Raw genomic sequence first — 18,499 nt, 5'->3', positions numbered from 1 at the left:
GCACTGCCCCTTTCCAGAGTTGGCAGCATTTTTGTGTTCAAGGTCTCCTCTAATGTGGGGCCAATCACTTTGAAGGGTGTGGATGCTGTTTTTTAAAATGGGGTTTCAGTTGGAAAAAACAACTTAAGTCTGCTTGGAAATCAGTGTTTGAAATGCTAGTTTTGCTGCAATTTATGGCCTATAGCTCTAGTGCGTCCAAGATGGTATTCTCCATGTTTGAAAATATACTTGATGCTGACAATTCTGCTAGCAAATAATGTGACATCTAAAGATAGCTTCAAAGCTCATGATATAAAATTTACCATATTTTTTTTCCTGTTTGGCTTGTGATTGAGGACTGTGTTCAGCCAGGGTGACCACCTCTGATTGTTGGATGGGTTTCTTTGTAGAGCTAAGAATGGAGATTGATTAATAGAGGACAATTTATAGAGAAGTAAGAAAATCTTTGGTCTTATATGCCAAACAGGTCAAACTGACATCACTTGTACTGTATAGCCTTTCAGTAACTCTTTCCTGCTTCCTGTAGGTTCTACTAATCATTACTTACTGCTTTGTATTTCAGGTCTTGTGTCTATAAGAATGACCAAGCAGCAAAAGAGAATCCAGGTAAAAGCCTTCAGGAAGAGGAGCCCTGCCCAAGGTTTGCTCATCAACTGGTGTACGATGAGTTGCACAAGGTATGAAGGTCCAGACACAGATATGGCGATTTTTTAATTTTTTTTTCAGTCTTACTGCTCTTCTGGTGTATTTGCTCTTCAAAGATGGTACAATGAATATAGCTTTTTGTTTAGCATTAACGTTTGGGTTAATGTGGTGGGTAACTTTCATTTAACTTATTGTCATCTTTTGAAATAAGGTGCTAAGCTACTTCTTATGTAAATGTGAAGGAGACATGATGGGTCGTAGATGAAATCAAAATGCAGACAATGGGATATACTGAACCTCTACAAGGTGTCAAGCGGCTAGCTCCTAGCTGTTCTTGTGCTTGAGGACACTTGAAGCTTCATTCGTTATTTTCAGGGACTTAATCTTACAATCTGTTAGTGGCTAAATGGTCACAGATAGTTACCAACTTTTCCAGGAGAAAGTGTGTTTGAATGAACTAATCAGTGTTAAGAATCCGCTCTAACAGCGGTGCCTTACTTCCCCCTGCATGTCAGAAGCAACTTTCATTCTTTAGCACTATCTGACTTTAACTGGACTCATTCATGCTCAAATAGACTTGAAATTGTGTATAGTGTCCATGACTGCTCAGCAAATTTAGGGTTTTGTGCATACTAACTAATAAAGCACAAAGCCATGGATTAGGTTACTGTAACTTCATTCACCTATGAAATTAAATTACTGAGACACACTTGCCTAACCTTTCATGGATAGTCCGCAATTACAATAAACTGTTTCTAAAATATGGTTTTAGGCTGAAACAGTCTGAACTGAAAAAGACAAATATACTTTAGTCTTATAATTCCATGGCATGTTAATCAAATTTGGGAAACCCAACTAGCCCGAAAGTCTGGAGGTGGGGGGAATGGGTGCAACTTCTGTGTGGAGAAGTAGTATGGTTTGTCTTCCTCGTGGACACTAATGTTGGACAATACTCTTCTACCTTTAATGAGTTACTTCTAAGTGTAGGATACCATGAGATTGAGAGTAGTATTTTATAAGTTACTGAGAAGGTTGCTAGATTGTGGCAGTTACCCAGCTTTATCTGAAGAGATGTTTGATGTACTTGTTTTGAAGAGTCTTATTTTTAGAAACCTCTGTTCAAATGACCTTTCTAAACTCCTCTGATATAAATACAGAGAGCCTACATCAGTGGGATGCGGAATACATTGTTTTCAGTGATTATTTTTAAAGCTGTAGAGAAAGGTAGCTTGTTGGACTTCTTGAACCTCAGTATTTGAAGACCCTTTGTGGCACATTCAATATCAACAGTTCAGAGTCTGAAATGCCAAACAATGTGAAGAAAAAAAAGTGGAGAAATAAACAGTCCTTTTTTAACACTTCCACTTTTCTTGAGATTTGTGTCTCTCTAAGTCTAGCCTTGCATTACAAAGACATTTTATCCTGAAATTATCAGAATGGCTGTTAAACTACTTCATTTGAGCTACCTTGAACAAAAAAAAAATGAACAGGTATATTAAATATTTCCATGAGTAGCATCTCAGGATGAGATGCTAGACCTTTTTTTAAGACAATCACAGTAATGGCTAGGACTTCTGATTCTAAATAAGATTGCTGTTTTCTCCCTCAGTTCTTCTTAGCATTATTGTTTTGGCTTTTTGTTTTACACTTCATTCAATCAGCTCTTTCCTTTGTGTCCAGGTAGCATATTGAGTGTCTTGCAGCTAGGCTGCCGCATTGAGGGGAGGCAAACCTGCCTTTCCAGAGACCATGGAAATATTTTTATTTTTTTTTTTTTCTCTGCAGGTCAAATTAAGGCTCTGTAGAGTTTAGGGGACGTGTGGGGACACAGGCCTGGTGGTCATCTCCCAAGGCTATGCTGAACTGGGCTTGTTGTCACTTTTCTTTGAGCATCTTTAGGACTATCCGCACGCTTTGCCAGTGGCCCTTGTCCTTGGGGAAGATAATGGTCTTTGCTGACTCAAGGAAAAGGCTGCTTGTCTGAACTGTGGGTGCTTTAGTCATGCAACTTCACCAACAGTGCTCTGACTGAAGCCAGAGCATTAGTCTACAAAGTCTCTTTTTTCCGGGTCTTCCTTAAAAGCATAAATGTTTCTTCTTCAAAGAAGATGTGTGATTGCTGGAGTCACCTCACAGTTATATGGGTATAATCTGCTCATCCCCAAATTAGAGAAGGGCTTAATACAGGTGCCTCTCATGACAGTGAGAATTTTGGAGTCTTGGAGGACAAGATTTGGAGAAGAGGTTGGTAATCCATCAGTTTGAGTATTGTTTGCATCAAGTATTTTGAATACGGCAACAAGAGTTGGCTCAGATCCTTCTTTTCTGCCCGTATCTTACATGCTTAAGGATTTGTCATGCTCACAGGTTTTTTCTAAAGAAAGAGATCATGTGGTTTGTAGCTGTTTGTTTATAAATATCTTAGGAATCTGCTAGAGGGAGGTTCCTACAGTGCAGCTTTTTTTATTATCTTAAAATATAAACAGTTTAAGCCAACTTTCTTCATCTCCTAGGGGACAAAGTAAGGCTAATAATAAGATGGAGCGGCTTGTCTAAAAGGCATAGTTTCTCCCTCCAGAATAAACCTCTCCAAAGATGCTGACTTAGTAAATAGTCTTTGTTTAGTGGATGTATACAAACAATCAACTTTTTGATCTGCCTTTCATTTGCTTAGGTTCATTACTTATTTGGAGGGAATCCTGGTAAATCCTGCTCTCCAAAGATGAGATTAGATGATTTCTGGTCTCTGAAGCTCTGTCGACCTTCAAAGGAATACCTGCTAAGACACTGCAAATACCTCATAAGAAAGCACAGGTATAGAAACAAAAGATGTTTTGCAATTTTCTTTTTCAGTGTCGGGTTTTTTTTAAAGTTGCTAAAACTTGAATATCTTATAAAATGTTTTGGGAAATGTCGCTTCGTTGGTTATATGATGATCTGCAGGTTTCTTGGTTATTTTAATTTTTTTTCATTATTTTAATAATAAAAATCAGTGGGGCGGGGCTAAACTACAACATTAATTTCATTCTGGTTTTACTATGTTACTCTAAAACTAGAAAAATCTGGCTATTGTGTGGGGAGTCGTGGAGAATTTTTAGATTCCCTTTTCACTCTGCTACTCATCAACATGTGTTTTGGTACTGTCACCTCCCGAGGAAATGGGGTATGTTTCTGAAACACTGTGCTAGGAGATAGTAACAGCTCGCAAGGATGCTAATGAAGTCTGGGGGCTGGATTCCTTTGCACATCTGAAACTCAACCATGGTGAGGTCGTCAGAGTTTTTCATTCAGAATCACTTGAAAGATCTCACTTATGCAGAATTCAGCTACGCTGTGGTGCTTCTTGCACTGTGGATGTTTCAGAGCTGCCTTATATTTGCTATTTAGGGCAACAGCTTTTCAAAATCAAGCTTATGGTGTTGCCTTAGGCAAGAAATTGCAACAGCGAGACAGCCTTTCAAGACCCAGCAAATTATTTGAAGCCAATAAATAGCTCTTCCTGCATCCTTGGTGAGAATACTTTGTTATCAGGTCCTGCCAAGAGTTGGAGATTGTTTTTTACTGATGATATTTTACTTCTGAGGCAGAACTCAAATTGCTACACTCAACTCACAGTCACTGGGGCTGGATGACGCCTTTTGCAGATTAGCCACGTGATAGACATGAATACCTACAAGAATGAATAAAGGTCTTGCCCGGTAATTTGGGAGTCTTATTAACCTGTGTGTGGTTATATGCAAATGCAGCTGTACAGTCTCCAGAGACAGCTCTGGATTGCTTTTTTTCACTTGCTTAAATTGCACTCAAAGGAAATGTTGCTCCATATTATCTGGCAGAAATTTGGGGTTTATACATGCTCCCGTTTATTGGGGTCCAGTTTAAGGAGACGAATGTGACCAGCAAGGGACTGGTATGACGGGTGCTTTGCTGGAGTTCATGTGCCTCGGGGCTGGAGCTCAGCTGCTGCAGAATCACTTGGCTGCGCATTATCTGCACTCCCTCCAGCTCTAGGTACCACAACAGGTTCTTGCTTTGTGTACACAGCAAATCCACTGCATCAGCTGGAGTCCTCTTTGGCCCGTTAACTTGTTTAGTACCAGTCAGCTATAGCAGGGCCAAGCTGGCCAAGCACAGAAGAGCGAGGTGTCTGTGATGCCACTTATTTAAGGTACCCCAGCTCTCTGGGGCAATATCATCTAAGAAATTCTATGTGAATGTTTGGAAGAAATAACATTTAATTCCCGAAATGTTGGGTACATCAGGTAACAGATGTAGTCTTTGTTTCGCGCGTTGGCTCAATGACTTGCATCTTTAGAAAATTTCAAAATTTGGGTCCACTGTAGTATAACTGGCCAAGTAGATGGCCCAAATAAAAAATAACAATATAGTTAAATCTATGAAGTGTGACTTCTTTCAGTTTGACAAGTTATACCCTGTGAAAGATAACTGAAAAATATTACAAATAAAATATCTTGCGTTCCTGTAAGGCAGTTGATATAAGGCAGTTAAGTAACTGGGAATGTGATTTTTAGAATCCTCATCTCTGGAATCCAGAACTGTCTGAGCTGTTTTCAAGGGGAAGCTTAATCCTATGTATTGGTGATTCAGAAGATGACAAACAGTGCGACACTGCACTCAGAGGATAGGTGATAGAGGAAAAAAATAGATAACTTTTAAAACCTCATGCTTTCTAGGCTTATACACCCAACTCAGTGCTTCGGGGAAGTAGCTCTGGTCACTGAGGATGCTGAGCCCAGAATCATTTTCTAAGGGCTGTAGTAACTTCTCCAGGGAATTTACAGTTTCTGTTTGTTTAAAGAAAATGAGAAAATAATGGTGGTGGTGCACAGGATTTTTAGGTACACATGCTGTTTTCAAAGGTGGGATATTAAGGCTCAGTATTCATTGAATCCAGAGGTTTTCAGCCCCATCGTCCCTTTTTCTGTTGTCTGGCAGAAGCAGGGAGCATTCTCCATCCCTGTACTTCCAGGAATGTAAATATCCCTGGGACTGGAGTGCTCAAGGCTTGCCTCGTCTGAACTGTGCTCCTCACAGGAGGTGCTACTCATACCTTACTTTATTTGTGGAAAACAAACTATACTAAATGTTTTATAATTATGTATTAAGAAGTTGCTGTACTACGGTTTTGAACGTTTTTAGTAAGAGCGTAATACTTTGCCCTTGTTAACTCCCTTACATCCCCAAAAATACACTCCTCTGTGTTTCAGTCTGGCTTGAAAGCAGGTACTCCGGCAAATATGAGCCTGAGCTGACATTAATATTGTTTTATTTGGAAATATTTGACTGAAAGTTCCATTTTATAGGGTTTGCTCTTTGTAGGAATAGTAGTGCTTAGTCCTGAAGGAGATGATTGAGCTCATGTTTTCTGTTTCTTCTTTGCAGGTTTGAAGAAAAAGCTCAGACTGACCCTCTCAGTGCACTGAAGTACCTGCAGAATGACTTGTATGTAACTGTGGATCACTCAGACCCCGAGGAGACAAAAGAGGTAGTGATGAACGATCTTCGTCTTACTTATCAAGAAATGTAAACTGTGTTCTTGCATGGAAGTTTTAAACCTCTTAAATCTTGTTTTTATTCAGTTTTAAAAAGCTCTACAGGTGCATAATGCTTTGCTATATCATATATTTCTCCGCGCTAAATATCACACTGCTTTAGAAACAGTCCTTCTACAACTGCAGTTCCAGATAAAATAGCTTTTCTACTCATAATAGTGAAGACTAGGCCTTTGTTTTAATTCCAATCTACTGGTGTGTATTTTGGGAGCTTTGATTGAAATGTAAACTCTCTGAAATGTCACGAGCTTGTAGTTGGTTGTGTGGTAGAAAGCCAACAGAAGCTCTTATTCGTGCTGCCTTTTGGCTTGTCGATATTAAATAGCTCTGGGGGAGGGAAAGAGGTTTTTCTCTAGATGATAAGTATTTCTGGAAGTAGGTTGTGTATATATATATTGCTTGCTAACCTTAAACTCTTATTTCCTCTGCCTTTTGAATATTATCCAGTAGGCATGTTCATTTACTTGTTCCAGGAATTTGTTCCCATTTCCTGTTTTGATTCCATTACTGCAGTACGTGTCACTTTACAGCAAGAATTAAAGAAATAGTGAAAAGTGTCAGATAAGGTGGTTGATTTGACTCTGCCATTAATTTCAACATGGAAATTTGGGGCAGCAAGATGGATTTACAAGTGTTCAGCTCCTCCCGGGTAGATGAGGAAGAGACGACCATGGTTCTTGCCGCCTTCTTGGGTTAGTGACCGTGGAAGTGATTTGGCAGCTCATTTTTATAAACCTAGGACAGGAGAATGGGCGCTGTTATTCCATGCGTGTTATTCCATTGATCTGTTGGGTTTAACTTGTTAATTCAGATAAAGAAAATATCATTATACAACTGTATAATGACTAAAAGCTTTTTAGGGAGAATACGCTTCTTGCATGTGCACAGTATAGAATTGTAGGGTTAGAAGAATTAAGAAAAATATTTACTCATATTAGGAACCAATCTCATTTGTCATAAATTCTGGTTGGCCTTTATAAACATCTGGTCCAATAAAACATGCTTTAAGTTCTCTGTTAGATGGTTTCTCACTTAAATTGTCCCATATCAAGTAGTTTCACATCCTTTCTAGCCATTTTTAGCATAGGAAAGACAGATAATGCTGCTTTTCTTCAGGTAGAAAAGGAGATTATTTTTTTTTTTAACCTATGCAGCGCGCTTCAAGGGTGCTCAGCCCAATTATGCCCCATCTTCTCAGTCTGGTTTCCTCTTCCTGTTTGAACCTGTAATAACCTCTAACATACAACAACCATTCTGATGCTCTCTTCTCCCCTTCTTCTCCCTCCCACCTGCTATAAAACCATGTCCTGTGTTCTCTGATCTCCCTTTCTCTCCGTGTCATACCTGTGTGCTGGAAGCCCCATCATGCCCGTGACAGCCATGTCTCTCTTTGGCCAACTTCTCCTAGAGAGATCTTGCATCTCGTGGCTGGCTGTGCCTTTTTATTGCCTGAACAGAAAATATTTGTGTTGTTTCATCGGCAAGCTCTCGTCTTAGTTCTTTCTGCCTCCCGTCACCAGCAGACCAAGGGAACTGCCATAAAAGCTGCGCGTTGTGTACATCTGGCATAGGAAATCCTTTAATATTCTACATCTGATATTCCCAGTTCAGTGTGTAGTATTTAACTTGTCCACCTTGTAAGAATGAAGAATTTACCTGACTGCATGGAGCCCTCTGAGATTTTGGGGAAAAGTAGTAGCTTTCTCATACAAGGTAGAAATAGAATAAAATGTTAAAAAAAAAATTATCCCTTTTCCCAGAGCATACTAGTGTTCTGTGCTTTAATGACCTAGTGTATGAGCTTAGGTACCTCAATCCATCTGAGTGTATATCTATTTTGAATCCTTTCTCTGTAGCCCTAATACCCGATCCGACCAAAATTCAGTACCTTCTGTCCGTCGTGCTGGTCTGTCAGATCAACGCAATACTGTTTGGCAGAATGAAAGCTCCGGTTCCAGGAGTCTCCTAAAATCATTTAGCAATTTCTGGGAGGCTTTTTTGTTTGGGTTTTGGTTTTTTTCCCTACCCCAAATTGTGCTGGTCAAAAAGTTTTAACTTCCAAAGGTTTTTACACTGGAACAGAACTGCCAGGCATATGGCATCAAGCCAGCTACTGCACTGGTACTGACTGGGTGTATTTCCAGTTGACGTCAATTTACCTTCCGGTTATCACATCGAGTTGGCTTTTTGCTCTGGCGTTACATCTTCAAATAGCTCTTGTGCTTTCCAAAGGACTGACGCAGGCGTTTTGGATTCCGTATCAAATTTCAAGCACCCGTTTGATTGTGTATCTCAGCCCAGACACCTACATACTCTGTCTTTTAATTAATACCAAAGGCTATATATTTGACTGGCTTGCTCTCTGCTGGCTACAGCCATTGAGTGTTGTAAGGGTTCTTAGCATGGCAAATCTTAAGGGAACTGTTTTTTCCCCTGTTCTTTTGCCCTCTTTCCAGAGCAACTGTTAGATTTGGGAAGGACCAAGCTGAATAGGTTTATCACTGACTTTGTGCTACATTTCTCTTAGAGACTATACGGCTTCATGTTTTATGGATTGAGATATGGGTAGTGTTGTATAATATTAGAAGCAGATTTTCACTTTGAGGTAAGGCTTGCTTGCTTTGTAATAGAAGTAATTTCTTCTAACTTTGTTAGGCAAGTCTCTTCAGCTGTTTTCAGTTGGATGCCAAAGAAAATAAACAGACTGTTCTTGAAACTTACTTTGGCGTTAGTAACCAATTTTGTTTAAAGTAGCGTGAATGATTGGCAGAAGGAACATACCCCCAGATTTTCATTCCTTTGTTGTGAATTTTAGGGATGTTAATAGGATTATAAGTTGTTTTTTTTTCTTTTTTTTATTATTCTAAAGTGAAGTAGATGCCTGCAAGTAACAGCTATTGCATGGGTGCTTGTTTTAGTAGCCACAGGGTACATGCCAGCTCTGTCTCTGATGTTGCCCACAAAATCGGATCCGGTTCTCTTTAACTGTGATTCTGCTTGAGATCGCTTAAACCTCTTCAGTTAGTTCAGTATTTTCCGATCAGTGAATCTTTTTTTACTGGCTGTGGATTAATAGCTCTGACTCTGTATGTAAAGGAAGGTAGATGCCCAGAGCACGTGGAGGTCTGTCCGTGTATTAGGATACATGGGCAGTTCATGGAGAGATTAAACTTGTATAAAAAAAACTGGCATTTGTTGGTGTAAAAAAATTCTGGTGATGTGGGTGTTATGTCATATACACACAGACGTGCATTTGGTGGTAGTTTGGAAGTAGAGGCTTTTAAAGACAAAAGGATGGTCAAAATAGAAAATAAAAATGAATTTGAAGTTTTGTACTTATGTGAAGGAAGAAAAACAGGTGCTATTAAAGGACAAAAACATCAGTAGATCACATACGAGGCTAAAGGTGTTTTTCTTTGAACCTTGGAGTAATCATACCCAGAAGTTTGCAGCTGTTTAGTGGGCTATAGAAGAAATCAAGATGATATGAAAAATGGCCAGTGCTGCCCAAGTAAAGGAGGACGATTTTGTACATCGGAATTGAGATTGAGCTGCTGGTGAAGCTCAATCCCATGACTGCTATAAAACAGATACAAAGTGCAAGTAAAACTTGCAGTATGTTTTTTTTGGAGTATGGTAGGAGAAAGAGCAAGGACCTGGAGGCTAATTTGAGGCCTGACTAGCTTGTAGACTGAGGCTGGAGGCCCCTGTTCAAGGCTGCTTCATACTTTCCATTCTTAAGACCTTGTCTTTAATAAACTTGCCAGATAAAGCCGGCGGGGCCCAAAAGTATTGTTTGAGGCTGCATTAGACTGATATTTCTGGGAAAATTGAAGCCCAAATGGGAAAAATAGTTCTAGGAAGAAGCTAAGAAAAGCATGCTTCTCTTCATCGTGTCCTGCTGTGATTCTTTGTAAAGCCTCAGAGTCTCTGAGTGCTGCGGGAGCAGAGGCTTTGGAGCCGAGGAGCCTTTACAAAAACAGCGTTCAGCCTTCCCAACTTCAGCTAGTGACAGCTCTGTCCTCAAAGAATTTGAGCTACTCGTTGCTTCTTTGAACCTACTCTATAAGGCACCATCCCAACAGAACTGGTCAAAGCTGAGAAACTGCTTTACGCTGTGATCTGAGCACACACCGTACAGACGTTACGGAGGGGGAATTACGGCTGATTCATACAACCTGCTGGGTATCTCAAAAAGAGTTACTCTTTCCCCCTTAGTGTTAACAATTTAATTTGCGAAAAAGGCAGAAAGGTGTGCAGCAAATGTGGTAAAACTTGTATGGGTTGCCACATGGCAGAATTATCATACAGTCATAGAACAGTTTGGGTTGGAAGGGACCTTGAAAGATCATCTAGTTCTAACCCCCACCAGACCAGGCTGCTCCAAGCCCCATCCAGCCTGGCCTTGAACCCCTCCAGGGATGGGGCAGCCACAGCTTCTCTGGGCAACCTGGGCCAGTGTCTCACCACCCTCACAGAGTTGCTTATTTGCTGTGGGTAGAAACCTAGATAAAATATACGCAACTGATAATAGAACAATAACGTTGGAAACATGAAGGTCAAAAGCTGGAAAATGACGGAATTAGTATTACCCCAGGTAGTCTTAATTTAGCCTCTCTGAATGTGGTTGATTGTATTAGTTAACCTTTATATTAGTTAGATTTATATAACTAATGCACCAGAAGTATAACTAATATAGCCTTGTATTAGTTAACCAGATACACTTCTCTCTAAGGAACCCCTGCCTCAGTTCAGAGGGTGGGTTGGATCTCCGAAAGAGAAGTTAATTGTGTAAGGAAGGGAACCGTTGTCTTTTGAATGGAGGCTTAATTTGGAAGGGATGAAGCCAGTGAGCCAGAGGGATTGTCAGAAGAAAGTGGGTGGTGGTAGAATTAAAGCAGTTGGGTGCTTCTGCTGCATAATTGAATTCTGGTAACAGAGTTGCTATGTGACGTTAAGCAAATTGTTTTTCCTAGATGGTCATTAATTGGGTTCTTCATTCTGGTGCCTGATGGGAGAGATCGGAGGTGTGATTTGCTCGAGGGCTTTGCTCTTCTGCCTGCAAGTGAATTCAGAGGCTGCTGCGTAATACTATGTATTTTGAAAAATCAGATTCTAGTAGTTTCAAGTAGGGAACCCAAAATTAATCAGAATTGGTAATGCTGTCTGTTATGATAACAATTAAGCTGATAAAAAAACTGACGAAGACATTAATCTGTTTTTTAGAGCAGAGTTTGAACTTCATGAAGAAAATACTGCATTGGACATATGTTGTGAAGGGTGTGTAGGAGACCTGGTCTTGGGAAACCAGTAAACTTCCCATGGTCTGGAAATAAAAGCAGGGGTCCTTTGGGGGAACACCATAGGGTTAGCTGGCATTGTAATGCAAATGCAGAGTGAACCAGCGTAGGCTCAGTGCGGTCTGTAACTGATGTTCGTTAACTAACGTGCTTGACTTTTCTATCAGAAAGTGCTTTTTAAATGTTAGCTGATACATGAAATATAATTTCAATACAAACAAACAACAGACCTCAAGGTTAACTGAAGTGCAGTGTCATCAGTGAAGAAGGAGACAAGATATTCCTTCCCCACAACACTGGAAAGGAACTTGTAGCTCTGGAAAGCCATCATGCCTAGTGCAGATGAGGCTGGAACACTTGGCAGAGGGTCTTTTCAATGGATTTTTGGTCTTAGTTCAGCGAGTTAGTAGCTGGATCCTGGTCTCTTAGTTGGGCGTCCTGAGACCCAGCCTCAAGCATGGCTTAATTTCTGTTTACAACAGGATGGCTGCCAGCGTTGCTGGGGGAAGCAAGGGAACCCCTCGAAGCATGTGGCATCTGCTTTGTCCCGGCATAGCTGGCTTCATGTGCTACCAGGCAGCTGGCAGCAGGCCTGTGAGGCAATTGTGTGGGAGGGAAGGATGGCCAGGACACGGCATTTGCTATCAGAAGCAGCACAGATTTAGCCACCGGTTTTATTGGAACTTTTGGAGCTATTTATGCTGGGCATCTGTTTAAGTACGTTGCTGATTCGGAGCCAAGCAACTCTTACAAGTTACGTTAGCAGTGAAATACACGTGTAGCATTGCAATGCCTTTTGATTTCGTATAACCAGACCTCACACTCAAGAGGGTACTTAATCAGCCTCTTCCCCTCTTCTGCAGTTTTGTTAATCCTCTATCTTTCTAACCCGTTCTTAAATACCTCCAGTGCTAGATTCATGTGATAGCCTCCCTAAAAGATGCAAACCTATTCTGGCACGCTACAGTCCTTATTTTAGACTGTTTTGTGGTTTTTTTTTTCTTTGTCATGTTGAAACTGATCTTGCTGAAATGTTTTTGTGGCTTCTTGCACTTAGTTGTAGATTTACCTTTTTGTATCAGCCTTTTAGACTTGTGACTCTCTTCAGTTTCGTCCTTGGACATTCTTCTGTGGAGGCTCTGCATCCCTGACTCCTTTGAACTTTCTTTACAGAGCTTGATTTTCAGACCACTTTTTTTCTAGTGCTTTCCTCACATGCTGCTAATTGATACAGGGCATCCAAAAGTGGTTGCCCTGTCGTGGATGAGACTTACAAGGCTTGATAATAGCGGGAGTACTTGATTTATTTGAAGATCCTACTCCTTTTCATGCATTTTCTGCGCATTTTTCATTTTTGCAATAGGATGATACTGATCTATTATAACTCCTAAATATGTTTTAACATGTGCTCTGACATGTGCTATGTGCTCTGACCTGTTCTGTATAGCTGATTATGCCTGTTTATGTTGATTTGCACTTGGCCCTAGTGAATTGCACCTTGATCCATCATTATAAGCTGGATGAAATGGAAAAACATTCTGAAGCCTGTCTGCCACCATGCTGGCAGTCTGTCTGAGGATGGTGTAAGGTCTGTGGACTCGGTGAACATGCCCTGTTCTGTCAGGCAGGTTATCACTGAAAGCCCAGAATGATGCTGACCCTGGGGCACAGATGAATCGCTTCTGATTCATGGCTCCATTTTGATGTCAAACCATTGATGGTAACCCACAGTAAAGTTATTTGACCTATTTGCCATTCCCTGTTAGCTTAATCTAGGTGATGCCTGGATAATTTGCCTTAAATATCATATAAAAGCATCAGAAGTCTTATGAAAGTCAAAATGGACAATGTCTATTGCCAAGTCCCCTCCGTAGGGCCTGCTGCCTTGTTGTAGAAGAAATCAGATTGATGTGATACAACTTGTTGTTGCCAAATCCACATTGGCTGCTACTCGTCACCTTCTCCTCTCCTAGATGCTTGCAAATTGTCTCTGTTCCCGTTTTTTTCTTGAAATTGAAATTAAACTGATGGATATGCAATTCCTGGCTGTTCTTCCCACTCCTTTCCTGAACATATTTGCTTCTCTTCTGTTCCCCTCCGCCTTCTTTCCTTCGGGCTGTTTGCTATAAAGACACATAGATAGGAGACAAAAGATTACAAGCCTTTAAGGGATCAGCTAATTCTTTAAGAAAACATGACAAAGCACGAAGCTTTGCTGCAAGGTGGGGAACTGAAAACAACATCTGGGGGCAGAGGAAGGTACCGAGTTCACTGTCTATCAGTAAGACATTAAGGGGAAGAATAAAATCACAAATGTGTTACTTAAAATGTTTTTACTCACGATTCTGATGTTCCTAAGCGAAGAACTGGTTTTGGGTGGGTTGTTTGTTGGTTTTTTGTTTTTGGTTTTTGTGTGTGGGGGTTTTTGTTTTTTTTTTTTAATTAAAAAGACATTGCCTTAAACTTGTGATATGAGCTTCTCTGCCAGTTCAGAAAGGTTGTTGCCATTTAAAGCTTTCTCTGTGTTCAAGAAGTTCATGCTGCACTGTAGCAGTTACCCTGTTTTTGTGCCATCTAATCCTTGCTCCCTGAGACTGTACCACATTCATCCTTGGGAATGTTGTTCTGTGGAAGAGGCTCCACCTTATTTCTGCACTATGACATCTGCCAGAGAGGCAAAAAACTGTATATAAAAAATTAGGTTTTACTTGACTCCCAGTCAAGTACCTTTCATTGCTTCAATGCTGCTCTAATTCTAGGAAAAACCATCCAACTTGCTTAGCCAAGGTGACAAATTGTATTGCTTCTATGAAAGTGTCTGCTGCTGTTATTCATATGTGTGGCACAGAAGTTCTAAGGATTGTGCAAAGAAAACCCAGCAACTCTAAAGCCACTTGGACTTCTATGAATCTTTTGGGTTTTTTCCTGTGCAGTTAATAACATTGTTTTTCTTTCTTCCTTTGTCCCTCCACCTCCTCTTCTGCAGTTTCAGCTTCTTGCCTCAGCGTTATTTAAGTCTGGCTCGGATTTCACCACTCTTGGTGAGTATTGTGTATCACAAGAATTATACTAAGTATGTTCCCTCTGATAATTACTGTTAGTTTCTATTGTTTTTTATATCAAATGTTATGGTTCATATGAATATTGTAGACCCTTTTTGGTTTGAATATGCAAAATGCCACTACATAGAGATTATTTATTGTGACCAGCGTCCAATGCCTCGAGCCCATATTTAAAACATCTGTCACCAGTGGTTTTAAACCCGTGCGTCCCGGGATCATTTTCTGTCTCTTATTACATCTGATGCTTCACTGTTACCCAAATAAACAGAAGCTTTGGTCAGAAGAAAGCACCTCCTGTCATGTCACTTTGGAATCTCACAGCATGGCTACGGCTCTGTTTGCTGTGATAACTGCAATTCCTGGAGTAGTTTGGTTCGCTCTGTTCTTTGCAAAAGTAGTTCTTTGGGCAGAATGTCAAGAGCGAAGAAAACAGTGGCGTGTAGGGCTGGAAACAGGAGGCCTGAGCCAAAGCCGTAATTTGTTTCACTGTTCTATCCAGTTAACTCTCTTAAATAGTTGAGAAGGTTAATCCTGGACAAGCTATAGGAAGGCTATAGGCGTAACTAACATTCTGGTAATGATGTGTTGTCCTCAAGTTACTGAGCTCTTGCTAGGAGTATGGATGACCTCAGGTTTTGACAAACACATAATTCCCAATCTGAGGAATTGAGGGAGGGAAAATGCCCTCTGCGCTGTTGTTGTCCCTCTAAGGTACATCACTATCATCCCTGCTGGATGAGGAAGCTCTGCTGAGCTTGTGTGGTTTGGAAGACATTATCTAGTTGATGCTGTAAGATGAATTTTTTTGAAGGAAGAAAACCCAAGTTTCAGAAAGTTGTTTTTCCCCTAGTTTTAAGTAGTCTAAAAGATGAATTAGCTCTTGGCACAGTACAATACTTTATTCAGAAGTTGGCTTTACAGATAGGAGGATACATATATCAAGTGGTGCTTCTAAAAGAAAACAAAAAAAGCAGGCTCTCCTTGATTTGATTAACTTGGTTGACTTTGATGAACTGAAGAGTTGAGTTCACTGAATTAAAAAGCATTCCTTTGAGATAGCAGTGACTGAAGTAATACAAAGCAGAGGAAATCGTTGTATGCCCGCTCTATTGTTCTTGCTGTTGATGGTTTAAGTATGGGGAGTTGGATAAAGAACGCGGCTGCTGCAGACTGAGCCCTCCCCTGTTGGGAGGCAGCACTTCTTCACAAAACTCGTTGGTGAAGAACCTTGTGCCAAGATGCAGCCTGGGTCCTCAGTGCAAGTCTGGTGATTAAATAGCAACTCTGACGTGGGATTCCTACCATCAGCAGGGCTTGTGTCTCAAGAAAAACTGCAAGCAATACAAGTACCAGTTCTGGTTAAGACAGTAGTGAAGATAATGAGGAAAGCCTGAGGACAGAAGCAATGAGGCACCAAATAAAAATAGCTACACAGATTTTTGTTTTCTGGGACATCAGAGCAGTTCCCTGAGGAGACTCTTGCTTGCCCTGTTTCTTCAGGACTGTCGATGAGCTTGACAGCCATTTGCCTATTACTTTTTATGGCATTTTGATTGCAGCGTTGGCTTGGGGTGACGCGATCTCTGTGTGTGTATGCACAGAGTAGTGGGACGGAGAGCTGGCAGCCTTGTTAGTTAGTTGAGGCAGAAGTAGCAAATAGTTAACATCACTCCAAAATGGACAACTGGCATATTCCACGGCTAAAGTGAGCATTTAAAGTAGTGAGCACTGACTTGCTTTCTCCTTTTCTTCCTCCCCCAGGATTTTCAGATGTTGACCACACGTATGCGCAGAGAACTCAGCTGTTTGATACATTAGTCAACTTCTTTCCGGACAACATGACCCCTCCTAAAGGCAACCTGGTAGACCTCATCACGCTGTAACGAAGCAATCACTGGACATGTGGAAGAGGGGAAAAGCATCCATTTTCAGTATTTTAATTTTTTTACTGCGTTGATTGACTGCTGGGATGAAGTAATATAGTAACCCCTAGGTGTTTGAAAGGGGTTTTATACTTGTATGGTGAATCCCTGAAGCTTTTCCCTTGGAGTAGGTTAATAAAATGTAACTGACGTACTTCCGACTAAATATATATATTTTTTCTGACTTGGATTTTGAGTTAGCAAATGTAAAATGAAAAGGTGGGGGGAAAGAAAAAAAAAAATAAAACCCAATCATGCAGTGATTGTTTTTTGCCTATAGGGGAAAATTGAGATTTGTGGGTTGTCTGGAATTAAAGATGATGGGTTTTATTTTGTGTTTCATGAGAAAGGGGGGGGAACGTTGTTCTCTGCTCATTTGTAGCTAGTCATGATACGTTGCTTTATCCTACAACTCCATCCTCAGCAGCTGAATAACTTGGCGGCAGGACACTGGCACGCGTTGAGGTAATAGTAATGTATGTGTCTTAAGTCTTGTAATTGCAGTGTGTCATGTGAAGGGGAGCACATGTTACAAATTACCTGTCTCCTTGTCCCAGAACCTGGCTGACAGAAGTAGCTAATTGCATCTGATATCTGGTCTAAACCTAAATACCTAAGTGGCTATCTTCCGCTCTCTGGAGCCTTCCACTTAGACCTGACGGGCAAGTGGGAACCTCAGAGAAACCGCTGGAAAACAGGAGTGCAGTCATCATCTGCACGGGTCCTTTTCAGGGATCCTTCTGTTTTCACTGCTGTGCTCTTCTGATGAGAAACCGTGCGGGTCCTCGCAGAGCCCGGCAGAACTGGGTCTTCCACCACACGCACACCCAACCTCTGCAACCTGACTCCAGGTTGGGTGTAGGATTTCCGAAGCAGATTGTCTTCGTTTACATGCACTTATGCTTCTGTGTGCGTTTGTCAATGTGTAAATGTAAAGAGGATTGCTCTGAACAGCTTGTTTCCTTCCTACGTAGTGCATCTCATTCACTTTTAAATGCATTTTAGACCTAGATCTGAATTTAAGGGAGGCCTTTTTAGCATAAATCTCTTTGAAAGCAAGCTGATGCATATGTATAGAACATATATCCTTCCTTGCTGAAAGCCTTCTTTATAAATAAGGTAAGGGCTTGGTGCTGCGCTATGAAGTGGAATGAAGGATACACGTACCCAGCATTAGAAACTTTTCTCATTTGGTGTCAGTGAGCATTCAGTACAAACTGGCAGATGTAAATATATATATGAGACTGCAAAGCTTTATGTCCAGCGATGTTCATGCCGGTAGGGTGTCATTGCTGCACCCGCTGTGGCTACACGACTCCTGTTGAACTTGATGGAAGTCTTGTGTGTGCAAAGATGATTTGGACTCTTGAAATAAAGAGTTAGTGAAGTGTCTTTTTCAGAGCTCGAGTGTCTGCTTGCTTTGATTGCATTGTATTGCCTCTTTATCATGTTCTTTGTCTGACTTTTGTAGTCCTGGTACATTAGAAATAAATTTAAGTACTCATACTTAGTGTTTAATCACTTAGAGAGGAACAATATGTTAGAGGCTGGGCTTTGCTTCATCTTCAGGGAGGACTATACAAATACAGTGTTTGGAACTAACCTGTAACTTGAGACTGTTTAGACGTTGTATACTTCTCTGGATGGCAAATCAGATGTCCGGGGGAGAATCCACTCAGTACATAGTGCAGTAAATGAAATCTCATAAAATTGTTTCTTTGAAACATTGCAATTTTTTTTTTCCAGTGACATGGAAAATTTTACGTCACTGCCAGGCTTTACGATGTGCTACGTTTGACGCTTTATTAACTAGTCAAAATAGAGCTTATATGGTACGAATGTAGATACCTGCGGTGCTGTACTGGGGGAATGTTCCAATTGAGGCGTTGTTTCCATTGAGATTGAACTGAGCGCGTTTAGTGCAACCAGCCAAAATGCTGCCGCCTTCTAGTACCTAAAATTTTAACAGTGTTGTGTTCCCTTATCACTTATCTCAT

The 18,499-nt window shown here is 40.8% G+C and overlaps 1 protein-coding gene across 8 annotated transcripts in view; it reads left to right on the top strand.

The window, feature by feature from the left end:
- Positions 1-17,903, top strand: part of MKLN1 (muskelin 1) — a 97,786-nt gene extending 79,883 nt beyond the window's left edge. For 7 of the 8 annotated variants that reach the window (XM_074573202.1, XM_074573195.1, XM_074573199.1 and 4 more), the window contains 5 exons: positions 563-677; positions 3,320-3,459; positions 6,049-6,151; positions 14,505-14,559; positions 16,342-17,903. In XM_074573202.1, the coding sequence (XP_074429303.1) occupies positions 563-677; positions 3,320-3,459; positions 6,049-6,151; positions 14,505-14,559; positions 16,342-16,463 (535 nt within the window). In that variant the 3' untranslated portion in view covers positions 16,464-17,903. Of the gene's footprint in view, positions 1-562; positions 678-2,430; positions 2,890-3,319; positions 3,460-6,048; positions 6,152-14,504; positions 14,560-16,341 lie in introns of those variants that run through there. The other variant, XM_074573201.1, reaches the window with a different exon arrangement.
- Positions 17,904-18,499: the final 596 nt, after the last annotated feature.

The sequence above is a fragment of the Larus michahellis genome, chromosome 1 (genome assembly GCF_964199755.1).
Source record: "Larus michahellis chromosome 1, bLarMic1.1, whole genome shotgun sequence".
Classification (NCBI taxonomy): Eukaryota; Metazoa; Chordata; class Aves; order Charadriiformes; family Laridae; genus Larus; species Larus michahellis.
The sequence above is the reverse complement of the archived record's forward strand: the minus strand, read 5'-3'. Positions and strand labels throughout refer to the sequence as shown.